The following is a 15,744-nucleotide window of genomic DNA, read 5'->3' as shown; positions in this document are numbered from 1 at the left end:
TAATGCAATACTTTGCACTGGACCAGATAGATGCGGTTGCCTAAACATCCACACAATTCATCACAGATATACCGTTAATATAGTGTATACTATCTTTAGGGTGCATTACAGCAATTTAAAGGGTTCTTCAGTATCAGCTCCCGAAACCAACGTTATCCACACTTAGAAGGACAGGGCAGAAGATACATGGGAAACATCATCACTTCCAAGACATTGCTTTAACTTGGACATACATCATTCAATCATAGTCACTAAGTCAAAATATTAGAACCTCCTACCAATGGCATTGCAGAAGTTCAAGTATGCAGCACTTCAGTACCTTCTCGGAGATGGACATCCCGAAAATTGGTTAAAGAAGTTGGTAAAGTTATAAGATGCAAACAAATCTATAACATATTGATCATATTTAACAAGTCCAAGCTTACCAAATGCTAATCTTGGGTCAGTGGTAGCATTCCTACTTTTGAATCAGAAGGTGTGGGTTCAAGTTCCATGCAAGGATTTGAATATATATTCTAGGCTGACACTTCACTGCAATACTGCACAGAACAACTTCCCCATATCGGAGGTGCATCTTTCAAAATAAATTTTAAACCAAGGTTCCATTTCTTGTACAGATGCAAAATATCTCATTGAAGTTTGGACTTTGGAAGAATTTGAGTTTACCATACAAACACATAAAGAACAAAGAACAGTACAGCACAGGAAACAGGCCCTTCGGCCCTCCAAGCCTGTGCCGCTCCTTGGTCCAACTAGACCAATCGTTTGTATCCCTCCATTCCCAGGCTGCTCATGTGACTATCCAGGTAAGTCTTAAACGATGTCAGCGTGCCTGCCTCCACCACCCTACTTGGCAGCGCATTCCAGGCCCCCACCACCCTCTGTGTAAAAAACGTCCCTCTGATGTCTGAGTTATACTTCGCCCCTCTCAGCTTGAGCCCGTGACCCCTCGTGATCGTCACCTCCGACCTGGGAAAAAGCTTCCCACTGTTCACCCTATCTATACCCTTCATAATCTTGTATACCTCTATTAGATCTCCCCTCATTCTCCGTCTTTCCAAGGAGAACAACCCCAGTCTACCCAATCTCTCCTCATAGCTAAGACCCTCCATACCAGGCAACATCCTGGTAAACCTTCTCTGCACTCTCTCCAATGCCTCCACGTCCTTCTGGTAGTGCGGCGACCAGAACTGGACGCAGTACTCCAAATGTGGCCTAACCAGCGTTCTATACAGCTGCATCATCAGACTCCAGCTTTTATACTCTATACCCCGTCCTATATCAAGCAACATTAAAGTGACTTTTTCATAGCGCTTCGATCACAACAAGTGGTTTGCTGGGCTATTTCAGACTAGGTAAGGACAATATATTTCCTTCCCTGAGGGCATTAGTGATGCAGGTGAATTTTTACGACAATTTGGTCATTTCCTGGTCACCATTATTGATACTAGATTTTTTTTTAAAATCCAGATTTAGCTACTGTAGATTGCAGCATATTATAAGTCGACACTGAAGCTCTGAAAAATCCTTCCAAAGGTGGGCTTCGACCTATACTCTGATCTGCCAGTGTTGGTGTAGGTGGTTGCAAATTTGAAATGTGGGAACAAAACATCAATTCAAACTAAAAAAAAATCAATATTTTACTTAATGAAATAATTCTACAAGGATTGTTTGAACCATAACCCTAACCCTTGGCATCCAAGTTCATTGAATTGATCCAGAGTCATTTTGGCTATGGCATCATTGTAAAGTTCCTAATATGGATCAATTTGGTGCTTTGGGTTTCATAACTATCCCTCCACAACAAATCATCTTTCCCTCTGTCCACTGAACCAGATATTTCTACATTTTTTAAATGATCCGAATGCTTTATGTTGCCCATGTGTCATAGTGGGCACTTGTTTTGTGCCACTGTCTGTGTGTGCGCATCTTAACCTCCTGCTCATCTTCTTGGCATTTTAACTTTAAGGCATTGCTTGAACGGGAGCCAATGTAGATCAGCGAGCACAAGGAGATAGGGGAATGGGACTTACTGTGAGTTAATACACGGGCAGTTGAGTTTTGGATGATCTCAAGTTAACAGGGAGTACAATGTGGGATGCCACCTAGGCGTGTTTACGATAGTTGAGCCTAGAGGTAACAAAAGCACAAATGAGGGTTTCAGCAGCAGATGAACTGAGACAAGGTGGTGGAAATAGGCAGTCCTCGTGATAGTGTGAACATGACATCAGAAGCTCACCTCCGAATCAAATGTCACATCAATGTTGTGAACAGATTGGCGTAATCTTGGAGTGCTGCTAGGGAGAGGGATGGAATCACAGAATTGTTGCAGTGAAGAAGGAGGCCATTTGGCCTATCATATCTGGATTGGTTTTCTGAATGAACAATTTACTTAGTGTGATTCTCCCACTTTCTCCCCATAACCCTAAACATTCTGTCTTTTCAGATAACAATCTAATCCCCTTTTGAATGCTTCAACTGAACCTTCACCACACTGTAAAGCAGTGCATTCCAGACCTTAAGTACCCGCACATGAAAAAGTTTTTCCTCATGTCGCGTTTGCTTCTTTTAATCTATGCACGCTTGTTCTCAATCTTCTCACGAGTAGGAGCAGTTTCTCCCCAAGTACTCTGTCCTCCACTCAGAATTACTCCATCAAATCTCCTCTCAGTTTCTTTTCTTCAAGGAAAACATTCCAATCTATGTAACAAGGAAGGTGGTGGCGTAGTGGTATTGTCACTGGACTAATAACTCAGAGACCAAGGTAATAGTCCAGTATACAGGTTCTAATTCGGGTGAAATTTGAATTCAATAAAAATATTCTGGAATTAAAGTTCTAATGAGCATTGTTGATAGCTGTAAAATAGCCATCTTGTTCATTAATGCCCTTTAGGGAAGGAAATCTGCCATCCTACATGTCATTCCAGAATCACACAATGTGGTTTACTGCCCTGAAATGGACTAGCAAGCCACTTAGTTCAAGGGCAATCAGGGACAGGCAAGAAATGCTGGCCAAGCCAGTGACATCTACATCCCATGACTGAATAGAAAATATAACCCTGAAGTTCCTTTCCCTGGAACCATTCTTATGAATCTTTCCTACACTCTCTCTAATGTTCCATGAAGTGCAGTGCATTGAAACATTCCAGCTGAGAACCAACTGGTGGTTCTATGAGTTCACCATAATCTTGCTCTTGTACTCTAGGCCTCTATCAATACACCTAGGATACTATATGTTATATTGACCACACCCTCAACCTGTCCTGCCATCTTCAATGGTCTATGCACATACATACCTAGGTCCCTTTGCTCCTTCACCCCTCCCCAGAGTTGTACCCTTTATTTTATCTTGTCTCTCTTTGTTCTTCTGATCAAAATGAACTGTTTCACATTTCTCTGCAGTGAACCTCATCTGCCACGTGCCCACCCATTCCGCCAGCTTCCACCAAAAGAAATAGCTTCAGTCTTCCCTAGACTTGCAGAGCTGGGTGTCATCAACCATATCAACAAGGTCAATATGCTTCACTACATCACTCTAAAAAGCTTTTCTATACATTGACCAACAGGTGGATTTTTACACTTAATTCCTGCCACCTTCTTCCTACGGTCTCAGATCTCTTTAGTAAAAGTTATGCCAAATACTCACAATGTAACAATATTGCTTGTAAAAAAATCTTGATGCAACATTTAACTACAAGAACAGTCACCAATCGATGTTTTATCTTACGCTGTCTGGTTCAGCAGTGCTTATAATTGTAATGTTCCAAATGTGATGTTTGTGGAAACATGATTTGCGCATAAAAGATAAAACTCAATAAGATGGATTAAGACAAAATCTAAACTGTGGAAAATCTGCATACATATTTAAAATTGCAGAGAACTAGAATGCTAATTATTTTCATAAACAGTAAATCAGTAGAAACTGTTTTGTTCAAGACAGAAAAATAACAATTATAATACAAGCGAAGGAAAATATCAGAATAACACAAGAACAGCAAAATACTGGATTATATTACATTACTACTGGCCAGAAGTACTTTAGTTGAACACAGTTCTCTCTTTGTCAATAATGACAGCTATAATTTTCTAATGTTTACTACTTACGATATCCACATTTCTTGCATCCTGCTCGGATACTGTCTTTATTTGGTCCTGAAATAAAAATATTTAAAAATTATATATATAATCTTTCTGGAACATAATTTGTTACATTGTACATTGACCTTTTCAGTATTGTCATTCAGTATTATGCAAAATTTGAGCCTGTAGCAATGAAATAATGTAAAAATGATACTTAAAGAAGTATGGAGCATGCTTGAAATCAAACCAAAACCAGTCTGCACACACTTTTACAAGTGGGTGTACATTTACATAACTACATGGACACAATAATCAGGAAAGGCAGAACAGACTGGAACTTCTTTTCTCTCGAAGATTAGGAATTTTGTTTATTTTGTTAATTAAAGAAGAGAAGGCACTTGTGGTGATGTTTTGGGGTTGTGACACTAGATCAATCCTTTGTAACATTTGTTAGTTTACATAGATGCTACAGCACAGAAATGGGCCATGTTGGCCCATCTTGTCTATGCCAATGTTATGTGCTACATGAGACTCCTCCCACAGTAATTCAACCTACCCTGTCAACAGCTATTCTGTTCCTTTCTCCCTCACGTACTTATCCAGCTTATTCTTAAATGCATCTATGGTATTTGCCTCAACTACTCAACTTCGTAACAAATGTCACATTCTCACCACTCACAGTGAAGTTTCTCCTGAATTGCTTATTGGACTTATTAGAAACTATCACAAATTATAACCGCTACTTTTGAACTCCCCAAAACTATGTCTATTTTATCAAACTTCAATGATCTCCAACAGGTCACTTCTCCATCTTGTCTTTACTAGACAAAAATTTCCCGATTGTTGAAAACTTTTAGTTCTGGTATTATTTTTGTAAATAGAATCCTAGATGCAAGAGAAACTCAATTAGTTCCACTCGATTACTCTTTCCCTGTCACTCTGCAATATTTTTTCTCTTCAGCTGCTTATCCAATTCTGAAAACCACAAACATTTTTTCCAATTTCACATGTACTTCTATTTTTTTTTAAACACTGGGACTAAAACTTTGGATAATACTCCAAGGACTAGGTTTTAAATATATTAATCTAGAGACAAACTCCAGTGCATTTAAAAAAAACAAAAACATACTTTATTGATAAAATTTATAAAAGTACATTTATGATGGTTCAAAATTTACTTTAAATAAAGCTCAAGCGAGATCTGTTTATTTCAATACAGCATGTGGCGCCCTGCGGTGTCAATTACAGCTTATATTTACAATATCCATTCGATGTCAAACACACAGCCCGAGAGGTTTTACACAGTTTCTAATCCCTCAGTGTACTGCAGTAGAAGAGCATTGTGTTATGATCCAGTTAGAGACTAGTAATTTTATGTTTAAAGTAGACAAAAGCCAGAATTCTCTGGCCATTCATACCAGCAGGATTCTCTGGTCCCACCAGTAGTACAGACCCTGTCATGCGTTTCCCAGCAGCATAGGGTTTGTCAACCAATAGCAGATCAGTGCAGAAGATGGTGTTGTCATCCATATATAGGGAAGTTTTGATCAGTGATTCTCTGGCGCCTGGGATTGCCATCATACATGACCTCCAGTTTACAGATGGTCGCAATGTCAATGCCCACTCTTCACCAGATTTGCAAATCACTCTTCATCTCTTCAATTTTTTTTATTCTTTCACATGATGTGGACTACATTGGCAAAGCTACAGTTGTTACCCATCCCTGGGGCGGCACGGTAGCACAGTGGTTAGCACTGCTGCTTCACAGCTCCAGGGTCCTGGGTTCGATTCCCGGCTCAGGTCACTGTCTGTGTGGAGTTTGCACATTCTCCTCGTGTCTGCGTGGGTTTCCTCCGGGTGCTCCGGTTTCCTCCCACAGTCCAAAGATGTGCAGGTTAGGTTGATTGGCCAGGTTAAAAATTGCCCCTGAGAGTCCTGAGATTCGTAGGTTAGAGGGATTAGCGGGTAAATATGTGGGCGTAGGCCTGGGTGGGATTGTGGTCGGTGCAGACTCGATGGGCCGAATGGCCTCCTTCTGCACTGTAGGGTTTCTATGATTCTTCTATGATTCTATTTACCCTTGAACTGAATGGCTTGCTAGGCCATTTCAGAGTGTGATTAAGAGTCAGCCTGTGGGTCCAGAGTCACATGTAGTCCAGGCGAGGTAAGAATGGCAGATTGCCTTCCCTAAAGGACATTAATGAACCAGATGGGTGACAATTAATTATATTACCATTACGTATTTGAGCATGGCCCCTTCAGCAAAGCTGGTTCTGAGTGATTAGTGCCTGGATGCTGGGCCAGTTGACTTGGGAAGCTTTCTTGCCACTCGATTCTTGTGAAGGCACAGCTGATGGCACTTCTTCAGTGCTTTGAGAGGTGGCTGCTGTGGGGTATCCAAATCTCCCGAGAACGTGAGATCACCTGGATAACAGTTGTCTCACTCATAAGAAACAACTACATGGAGGGACATCAGTTTCTATTTCCGGTCCATCAGTAATGTGCTACTGAACACAAGATCCCGCTGAAGTCACAGTTATCACGGATTGATCCTTGAGACAGGCCTATCATTTAGATTTCCCTCCCATTACAGCGCTGAAAGGAGCAGAAGTTACAAATCATTACATTACATTCATTCACCTGCAAAAGCCATTGAAGACTTCCATTCGCTTCTAACCCCAGCAAGCTCCCAAGTGCACCGACTTGGTGCACCGTTTAATATCTTCCCACCAGCCACATTTCCGACTCCACTTGTAACCGCAAAAGTAAAAATCAAACGTCGCCAATAAAAAAAATAAACACTTAGATCTTAACTTCCCTTTGCAAATCGCACAAGGCACTTTTTGTCCTCCCGTTGTGAATTGAATGTCTTTTATTTGTCCGTCAGTGACATGGCGCCGTTCTGCTTTCAGGACGGATTTCGCCGCGAACCAGAGCGGATTACTCGGGCGCAACGGCGAAGATTAGAAAAAATTCGCGGGGACTCGAGGTGGAGGAGGCAAGGTTCCTGTTGGAGCCGAGTACCTGGTCTGGGAAGCAGGTTTTCACAGACAGGGTGTTTTTAAAGGTGGATTGTGTGTGCTGAGGCAGGCTCGGCTGGCCGCCCGCCTGCCCCGGGCTCGGTAACTGTACAGCGAGCGCGTTCCGGGATTTAAACCGGGCTCGCGCGCTCTAAACAACCGCCATGAGCAACATCTACATCCAGGAGCCGCCGAGCTCCGGCAAGGTAAATACATTTCTACAACCCGGGACAACAAGCACATCACCCCGTGTCTTTATGTCGGGGCTGATCCATCTAAATCAATTCACTAACAAGGCCGTTTGACCAATGAGGCTAGTACCTTCTGCAGGCCACGTCCAAATGGGCATGCACTCTGTCTAATTTAACTGTTTTTTGATGTAAAGTCTTTGTTTTCTTATTAGTTCAATTTCTCTTCATTTTTCATTTGTCACTGTTTGCTTCCATGTCGAATTTGATCATCGCTTTACAACTTTCATATGTTACCCCTGTACTCGACTCAACAAGGGTCATGGCATTGTGAACTCACTTAAACGAGTGTAGAGTAGCCATTGCATCTTGATTATAATGTAAACGCATCTCTTGAACGCCGTTGTGTGGCCAGTGATAATGTACGGCTACGAAAACTGGACCATCAAGAAGAAGGGTATTTGCAACGATAGGATGGACATTGTGTGCCCTGCAATGGCCAAGTGGACAAATGAGTGGGTGCTTGAGAAAGTTGGCATTCAGAGAAACTTGTTTGAGGCAGTGATATCAAGGAAGCTCACGTACTTTGGACACGTGATGTAAACAGAAGGGAACTGTTTGGAAAAAGTGGTAATGCAAGGCAAAAACACTTGGAACATGTACACAAGGAAACCCAATAAGGCATGGGTGGATAATATCAGAACGTGGACTGACTTCTCTCAGACAGGCAGTAAGGCCAGCTGAGAATAGAAATCAGTGAAGAAAGATTAGTATTATTAAAATATATTTTACATTGCTACTAATTCAGTATAACTATAACTTTACTAATGGAACAACTACTTTGGAGCTTTGCTGAAAGGAATGCTAGTGGGAGAATCTGATACAGTGCACTTACTTGAATTTGATGGCCTGCAGAAAACACAGAATTAGTAGGATTATTGTAGGGTTACATAGGTGCAAGAGTCCGCCACGGTAACACAGTGGTTAGCACTGCTGCTTCACAGCGCCAGGGACCCAGGTTCAATTCCTGGCTTGGGTCACTGTCTGTGTGGAGTTAGCACGTTTTCCCCGTGTCTGCGTGGGTTTCCTCCCACAGTCTGAAAGATATGCTGGTTAGGTGCATTGGCCATGCTAAATTCTCCCTCGGTGTACCCGAACAAGCGTCAGAGTGTGGCGACTGGGGGATTTTCACAGTAACTTCATTGCAGTGTTAATGTAAACCTACTTGTGACACTAATAAAATAAATTTAAACCTGATTGATGTGTGTGAAATTTTCCACTCTCCCTCCCTGCACTAGGATTTTTGAAACTAGTTTGGCACTCCATTTGAGGTCAGTTAATTTGAAACAGGCCAATGCTCAAACCCTTGTGGTCTGTGTGATGCTACTCTATATTGTTTATTTACTCACTTTGCCATTAGGATGGTATGTTTAACAACATTCCAGCTCTTTAACATATTGGCCTTGATTTTGCAATTGAAATAACAATGACCAAGACAGCACTCACATTTATTGTGAAATAAATGGAACAATCACTTCTAGAGTCTGTGTAAGACAGTTAAGTCTGGTTATCCAGAAGTTGCAGTACGAGGTTTTCTGTCCCTCCACCAGCTTTGCTTCATCAGTACCTTGCCGATACATGGATTTCAATTTTGTGCCCGCTGTAATGGTGTGAAAGTGTGATTTGCTAGTTATCCACAAAGTACACCAGAAAAATTTAGGGCAGGTACATTCAAGGTGTTAAATAATTTGTTAATGGTGTGATAAGTCTTAATTATTGTCAGGCAACCCTTCCGGTGCTGAAGTATGGATTTTCATTCCATCAGAATTGTCGGAGATCTAATGTTTTTAAACTAAAATGTTTTTCTACTTTCTATCACTCACCTAATATCTTTCTTTCTCCCTATTTCACGATCTCCATGTGAGCTTACTACGAATTCGGTATTCTAATTTATACTTCCTGATTTACAGTTTCCATATCTCAGTGAGGATCCTTCAATCTGATTGAGGAGCTGTGCTGTCTTGCTCACACAAGCTACAGATATCCTTTACAGGGCACAATGCTGAAATGATCTCTAGGAATCCTAGATTACTGCTCACAAGCCTGTGAAAATTCTGTAGGTAACTGTATCTCAGTGAGGGGGCAAGTGCCAATCCTTCACCATTGACTCCTAAATCCTGACCAACATATTGAATTGGGGAGTATTGGACCATAAGACCAATAGAACTAGGAGCAGAATTAGGCCATTTGGCCCATCAAGTTTGTTCCACCATTCAATCATGGCTGATGTGATTCTCATCCCCATTGTCCTTTCTTCTCCCTGTAACCCTTGATCCTCTTATTGATCAAGAACTATCTATCTTTGTCTTAAAGGCACTCAATGACCTGGCCTCCACAGCCCTCTGTGGCAATAAGTTCCACAGATTCACCACCCTCTGGCTGACAAAATTCCTCCTAATCTTAGTTTTAAAGGAGCGTCCCTTCACTGTGAGGTTGTGCCCTTGAGTTCTAGTCTCTCCCTCTAATGGAAACATCCTGTCCACGTCCACTCTATCTAGGCCTCTCAGTATTCTGTATTAGGTAACTATGAAGTGCTTCATAATTTAATAATTATCTTGAAAGTGATAATGTGACTGCGAAAGCTAAGCAGAATATGGTGCAGAAATTTCAGTTTTGATTCAGAAAGCAATCCTAGGTTCCAAAGAGTCATCTAATCAAACAAATGATGTGATATACTGGAGTACTGTATACAATAAAGTCTTGATGAATCAAATTCCAGGGAAAAGCCTCCAAACTTGTGTTAAGCAGTGCTTTGTAATAGCCAAGGAGACCCCGTTCCCACATGAATACATCTCTGCAACCCGATATGCCTACAAACGCAGTCTGTCAAAAACTATAGATTCAAGTACAGAATGAATTCACAGTAAAGCAGAACATGTGTGAAAAAGTCTTTATTCAATTTGTTTACGCCTTACAATGATCTGAATTTGGAAAAGACCAGGAGTTAGCTTCAAAATCCTCTGCATTCTTTTTCTGCTTAGCATGCTGTTTTCAATGTAGTCTGCCATGTCGCCAATGCAGTCAGACACGTTTTTGGTGTTTATATGCTGCAGTGAGGAATCCCGGAGCGTCACTACAGCCTATGTGGCACTGGCTTGGGCCTCCTTGAACCATGTTAGCAGAGCTCCTTCAATGTTGGGATGGGCAGCCAATCTCACTCCCTTGCTGTGGAGGCTGCCTGTTTGTCGAAATGTTCCAAGTGTTTCATAATGGTGGACAAACTTGATGGTGGAATCTTCCTCTCCTTTGCAATGTCCGCTTTCCATTTCATGACAAAGCTTTCCACTTGCTGTATCAACTTCACCTTCTCTCCAATAGAAAACACTTTTAACTTTCTCACAGATTTAGCCATACTGGCAGTTTTTATATGTCCTTTCACAGGAAGATCTCAATGTCAAATGATGGCTTTCCCAGTGTTCCATGATTTTGTGCTCGTGTGGTCTAATTTTGCTCTGGTCAGTGCAGTCATATAACAAGTTTAGATAATTTTGGCTAATCCAGAGTTAACACTGCCAAATTTCGCCTTATCATTGGCATCTTTCGAAGGGATTTGCTATTCCGTTGACAGGATTGGTTGGCGACTTTGACATACTCAGATGATGCGAAATTTTGATTTATGACTCCTCGTGATTTCACTGTAATGTTGATAAATTGGAGCTCAGACCATGTTCTTCATTGTAGAATTTTACTTTTCAGGTTCTTTTGAAGACCACAGCGGGTGACATTGATATAGAGTTATGGTCCAAAGAGGCACCAAAAGCGTGCAGAAACTTTATCCAACTCTGCTTGGAAGGTATTTTTCTAAAAATGCAACATATTAATATGGCGAGTGATTTTTTTTTTAAAAAGTGAAGGAAAGGTTTGTTCCAGTTACGTTATTGAGGATGTGTTTAATATTAGGATATTGCTGGGCTAATGTTTGCAATCCTGATGACTTTTATTGGTAATATCAATTTTTATGCACAAATTGTTTCATCAAACGAATCCCTAAAACATACATTGAAACAGTTTCTGATAACATGAATATAGTATAACTTTGCAGCTACAAAAGGATGTGTGCCTTCGAACATAATTTTTGCAGCCATCTGGTGCTGTCAGAATAGTACAGCACTGAAGGCAGCTATTCGGTCCATCAAATCTGTGTCGGTTCTTTCAAAGAGCAATTCAGTGGATCCCACTGTCCTGCTCCTGCCCTTTTTTCTCCTACCAGTATTTTTCTCCTTCATGGGGAGATAATTGTATAGTAGTAATGTCACTGACTATTGAGGCCCAGAGTAATATTTTGGGGACATGGGTTCAAATTTCAAAACTCTGCTGTATCCCAAGTAAAGTTATTTTGATAATGCATAACAAAAACAGCAGTGATTCTAATACTAAATGGTGGGTGAAAGAATGTCATTCACCACAAGTCACTGTTTTCTATTTCTTAACCAACCTTGTACCCTTGTTGCTTCTGCCCCTTTTATCTCATGGATTCAATTTTGCTAACCAGCCTAATATGTGGTACTTTATTAAACACCTTTTGAGGGCATACCCTCATCCATCTCATCCTCAGTCCTCGTCCTTGTTAGCTCACTGGAAAAACACAGTTAAGTTAGTTAAATATGGCTTGCTCATAACAAATTGTGCTGACTCTCCTTTGCTAGTCTATGTTCAAGTAACAGTTTTCTCCTGGATTATTGTTTCAAAACATTTCCCTGTCACTATTAAACTGGCTGATCTGTACTTGTTAGGTTTATCTTTCTCCCATTTATTTGAACAAGGATGTAGCACTTACAGTCCTCCAGTCCTCTGTATCTAGGGAGTATTGGAAGATTTTTTGAATTGATTTGATTTATTATTGTCACATGTATTAACATACAGTGAAAAGTATTGTTTCTTGCACGCTATACAGACAAAATATACCGTTCATAGAGAAGGAAATGAGAGAGTGCAGAATGTAGTGTTACAGTCATAGCTGGGTGTAGAGAAAGATCAACTTAATGCAAGGTAAGTCCATTCAAAAGTCTGACAGCAGCAGGGAAGAAGCTGCTCTTGAGTCAGTTGGTACGTGACCTCAGACTTTTGTATCTTTTTCCCGACGGAAGAAGATGAAAGAGAGAATGTCCGGGATGCGTGGGATCCTTAATTATGTTGGCTACTTTGCCGACGCAGCTGGAAGTGTAGACAGAGTCAATGGATGGGAGGCTGGTTTGCGTGATGGATTGGGCTACATTCATAGCTTTTTGTAGTTCCTTGCAGTCTTGGACACAGCAGGAGCCATACCAAGCTGTGATGCAACCAGAAAGAATGCTTTTTATGGTGCATCTGTAAAGGTTGGTGAGAGTCGTAGCTGACATGCCAAATTTCCTTAGACTTCTGAGAAAGTAGAGGCGCTGGTGGGCTTTCTTAACATAGAGTCGGCATAGGGGACCAGGACAGGTTGTTGGTGATCTGAACACTTAAAAACTTGAAGCTCTCTTACCTTTCTACTTCATCCCCGTTGATGTAGACAGGGGCATGTTCTCCTTTACGCTTCCTGAAGTCGATGACGATCTCCTTCATTTTGTTGACATTGAAGAAGAGATTATTGTTGCCGCACCAGTTCACCAGCTTCTCTGTCTCATTCCTGTACTCTGTCTCGTCATTGTTTGAGATCCGACCCATTACAGTGATGTCGTCAGCAAACTTGAAAATCGAATTGGAGGGGAATTTGGCCACACAGTCATAGTCATTGTGGCCACAACCTCCACAATTTCTACCCTTACATCCCTCAGCAATTTAGAATCAATCCTATCTGTTGCTTATCCATTTTAAGTGCTGTCAAATTTTTGGGTGGTTCTTCTATTTTTATTTTATCCATTGTACCAACAACCTCCTTAATTACCATAGCTTTGGCAAAGTCCTCTTCCTTGGCAAATACCAATGCAAAGTATTCATTTCATCCTTCAGTTATGCCTTCAGATCCACCAATAAATCTCCACGTTGGTCCCTAATAGGCCGCACCACTCCTCTAAAAAGCCTGGTATCTGCCAAGCTATTTTCATGATGTTTGTTTGCTCCTATTATTTTCTTTTTCACTTCTCCGTACTTTTTATATTCAGCTTAATTCTCCCTTGTATTATCCAGACAGTGCAATCAAACAAATTTTTATGTCACTGAGCAGCCAATGGGAGCACAAAGGGAGATAGGGATAGACAAAAGGTTAGTATTTGGGCGATGATTTTGTATTGAAGAAAATTTCAGAGGTAGGATGGGTTGAGATCACATATTCAAAGATAGGTTTTGGACAAGTTGGAGAGAAAAGTAGAAACTTGCAATTGTTGAGTATGATGTGTGATGAAACAATTTACAAGGACTTCAGCAGTGATTAGTCTAAAGTAGGAACAAAAGCAGTTGATATCATGAAAGTAGAAGCAAGTGATATTTATAATGGAGTAATAATTGATATTTATATACTACCTTTAACATGATAAAACATCCAAAGGCACTTTGCAGAAGCCATCTAAAGTGATATTAGGGAAGATCTTGATCGAAGATGTGGAGCATCTTTAAGGAAATTAAAAATGTAGAGAATTATAGAGGTTTAGGGAGGAAATTCCAGACCTTAGGGCCTTGGCAGAATTAATTGAGCGCAGGTATCTTGAAGGCCTGTGAGGTTGGAGGAGAGTATAGAGATAGTGAGTGGCGAGACTATGGAAAGATTCGAAAACGAAGATGAGAATTTCACAATCAAGATGCTGCTTGACCAGGAGCCAATGTAAGTAATCAGGAACAGGACGTTGTGTGGGTTAGGATACAGTCAGCAGAGTTTTGAATGACACCATAGAATGTGGGAGGTTGACCAGGAGTGCATGGAATTAGTCAAATCTAGATATAACAAGGGAATCAATGAGGCTTTCAGCAATGAATGAGCTGAGGCAGGGGTGAAGTCGGGCAATGTTACGGAGGTGGAAAAGAGTGGTCTTTGTGACAGCATGGTTAATCTAGTCAGCTGCTCATCATAGAGTCAGATATGACACAAAACCTCCAAATGGCCTGGTTTAGTGTCATAGTTGCCAAGATGAAAATTGAATCAATATTGAGAGCATGGAGTTTGGAGGGGGGACCGGAGACGGTGACAAAGAACAGTATAGCACAGGAACTGACCCTTCGTCCCACCAAGCCTGCACTGACACATGACGCCTTTCTAAACTAAAAACCTTTTGCCGCAGTGCTCTCCGTATCCCTCTGTTCCCTGCCAATTCATGTATCTGTCAAGATGTCTCTTAAACGTTACTATTTTATGGGCTTCCACCAGCTCCTTCGGTTATACATTCCAGGCACTTACCCTCTGTGAAAACAAAAGCTTGCCTCTTCGATCTCCTTTAAACTTTACCTTAAACCTATGTCCCCTAGTAGTTGACATTTCTACCTTGGGGGGAAAAAGACTCCGACTATCCATTTAAGCCATGCCACTTACAATTTTGTAAATTTATATCAGGTCGTCTCGCGGCCTCCAACGTTCAAATGGAAACAAGCCAAGTTTTTCCAACCTCTCCTCATAGCTAAACTCTCCAAACCAGGCAACATCTTGGTAAACCTTATCTGTACCCTCTCCAAAGTTTCCACATCCTTCTGGTAGTGTGGCGACCAGAACTGTACGCAATATTCCAAATGTGGCCTAATTAAAGTTCTATACAGCTGCAACGTGACTTGCCAATTTTTATACTCTATGCCCCGACTGATGGATGTCCTGATTAATGGTTTAAATCACGGGTAGATAGTTTTCTGATCGATAAGGGAATTAGGGGATATGGGGAGCAGGCGGGTAAGTGGAACTGATTCGCTTCAGATCAGCCATGATCTTGTTGAATGGCGGGCCAGGCCCAAAGGGCCAGATGGCCTACTCCTGCTCCTATTATGTTCTTATGACTGTCGCCCGGTGGCTTTGACATCCATCATCATGAAGTGCTTCAAAAGGTTAGTCGCGGCACGGATCAATTCCGGCCTCCCAGATTGCCTGGATCCAGTACAGTTCGTTTATTGCCGCAACAGGTCCACAGCAGACACCATCTCCCTGGCCCTACACTCAACCCTGGAATACCTGGATAACAATTACAACAATGTCATACTCCTATTTATTGACTACAGCTCCTACAAAACTCATCTCCAGACTCCGTGGCCTAGGGCTCGACTCCTCCTTCTGCGACTGGATCCTAGACTTCCTAACCCACAGACCGCAATCAGTAAGGATAGGCAACAAAACCTCCTGCACGATTATCCTCAACACCTATGCCCCGCAAGGCTGTGTCCACAGCCCCTTACTATACTCCTTATACACCAATGACTAGTCAAATTCCCCTCCAACTCGATTTTCAAGTTTGCTGATGACAGCACCGTAGTGGGTCTGATGTCAAACAATGATGAGACTAAGA

At 41.5% G+C, this 15,744-nt stretch overlaps 2 protein-coding genes across 6 annotated transcripts in view; one reads left to right on the top strand and one right to left on the bottom strand.

Moving 5' to 3' along the window:
• The window catches only part of srek1ip1 (SREK1-interacting protein 1), a 35,631-nt gene extending 28,614 nt beyond the window's left edge, over nucleotides 1-7,017 (bottom strand). The window contains exons 1-2 of one of the 2 annotated variants that reach the window (XM_078218310.1): nucleotides 6,721-7,017; nucleotides 4,105-4,152 (exon numbers count right to left, since the gene is read on the bottom strand). In XM_078218310.1, the coding sequence (XP_078074436.1) occupies nucleotides 4,105-4,152; nucleotides 6,721-6,733 (61 nt within the window). In that variant the 5' untranslated portion in view covers nucleotides 6,734-7,017. The remainder of the gene's footprint in view (nucleotides 1-4,104; nucleotides 4,153-6,720) is intronic. The other variant, XM_078218302.1, reaches the window with a different exon arrangement.
• Nucleotides 6,966-15,744, top strand: part of cwc27 (CWC27 spliceosome associated cyclophilin) — a 176,199-nt gene continuing 167,420 nt past the window's right edge. For 3 of the 4 annotated variants that reach the window (XR_013498531.1, XM_078218267.1, XM_078218286.1), the window contains exons 1-2: nucleotides 7,013-7,306; nucleotides 11,045-11,141. Coding sequence is in view for 3 of the 4 variants with exons in the window: in XM_078218267.1 (XP_078074393.1) it covers nucleotides 7,265-7,306; nucleotides 11,045-11,141 (139 nt within the window). In the remaining variant the exon portion in view is untranslated. Of the gene's footprint in view, nucleotides 7,307-11,044; nucleotides 11,142-15,744 lie in introns of all 4 variants that reach the window. The other variant, XM_078218276.1, reaches the window with a different exon arrangement.

Source organism: Mustelus asterias, chromosome 1 (assembly GCF_964213995.1).
Source record: "Mustelus asterias chromosome 1, sMusAst1.hap1.1, whole genome shotgun sequence".
In the NCBI taxonomy this organism is placed as follows: Eukaryota; Metazoa; Chordata; class Chondrichthyes; order Carcharhiniformes; family Triakidae; genus Mustelus; species Mustelus asterias.
Note: the sequence above shows the minus strand (reverse complement) of the source record. Positions and strands in the feature narration are given on the sequence as shown.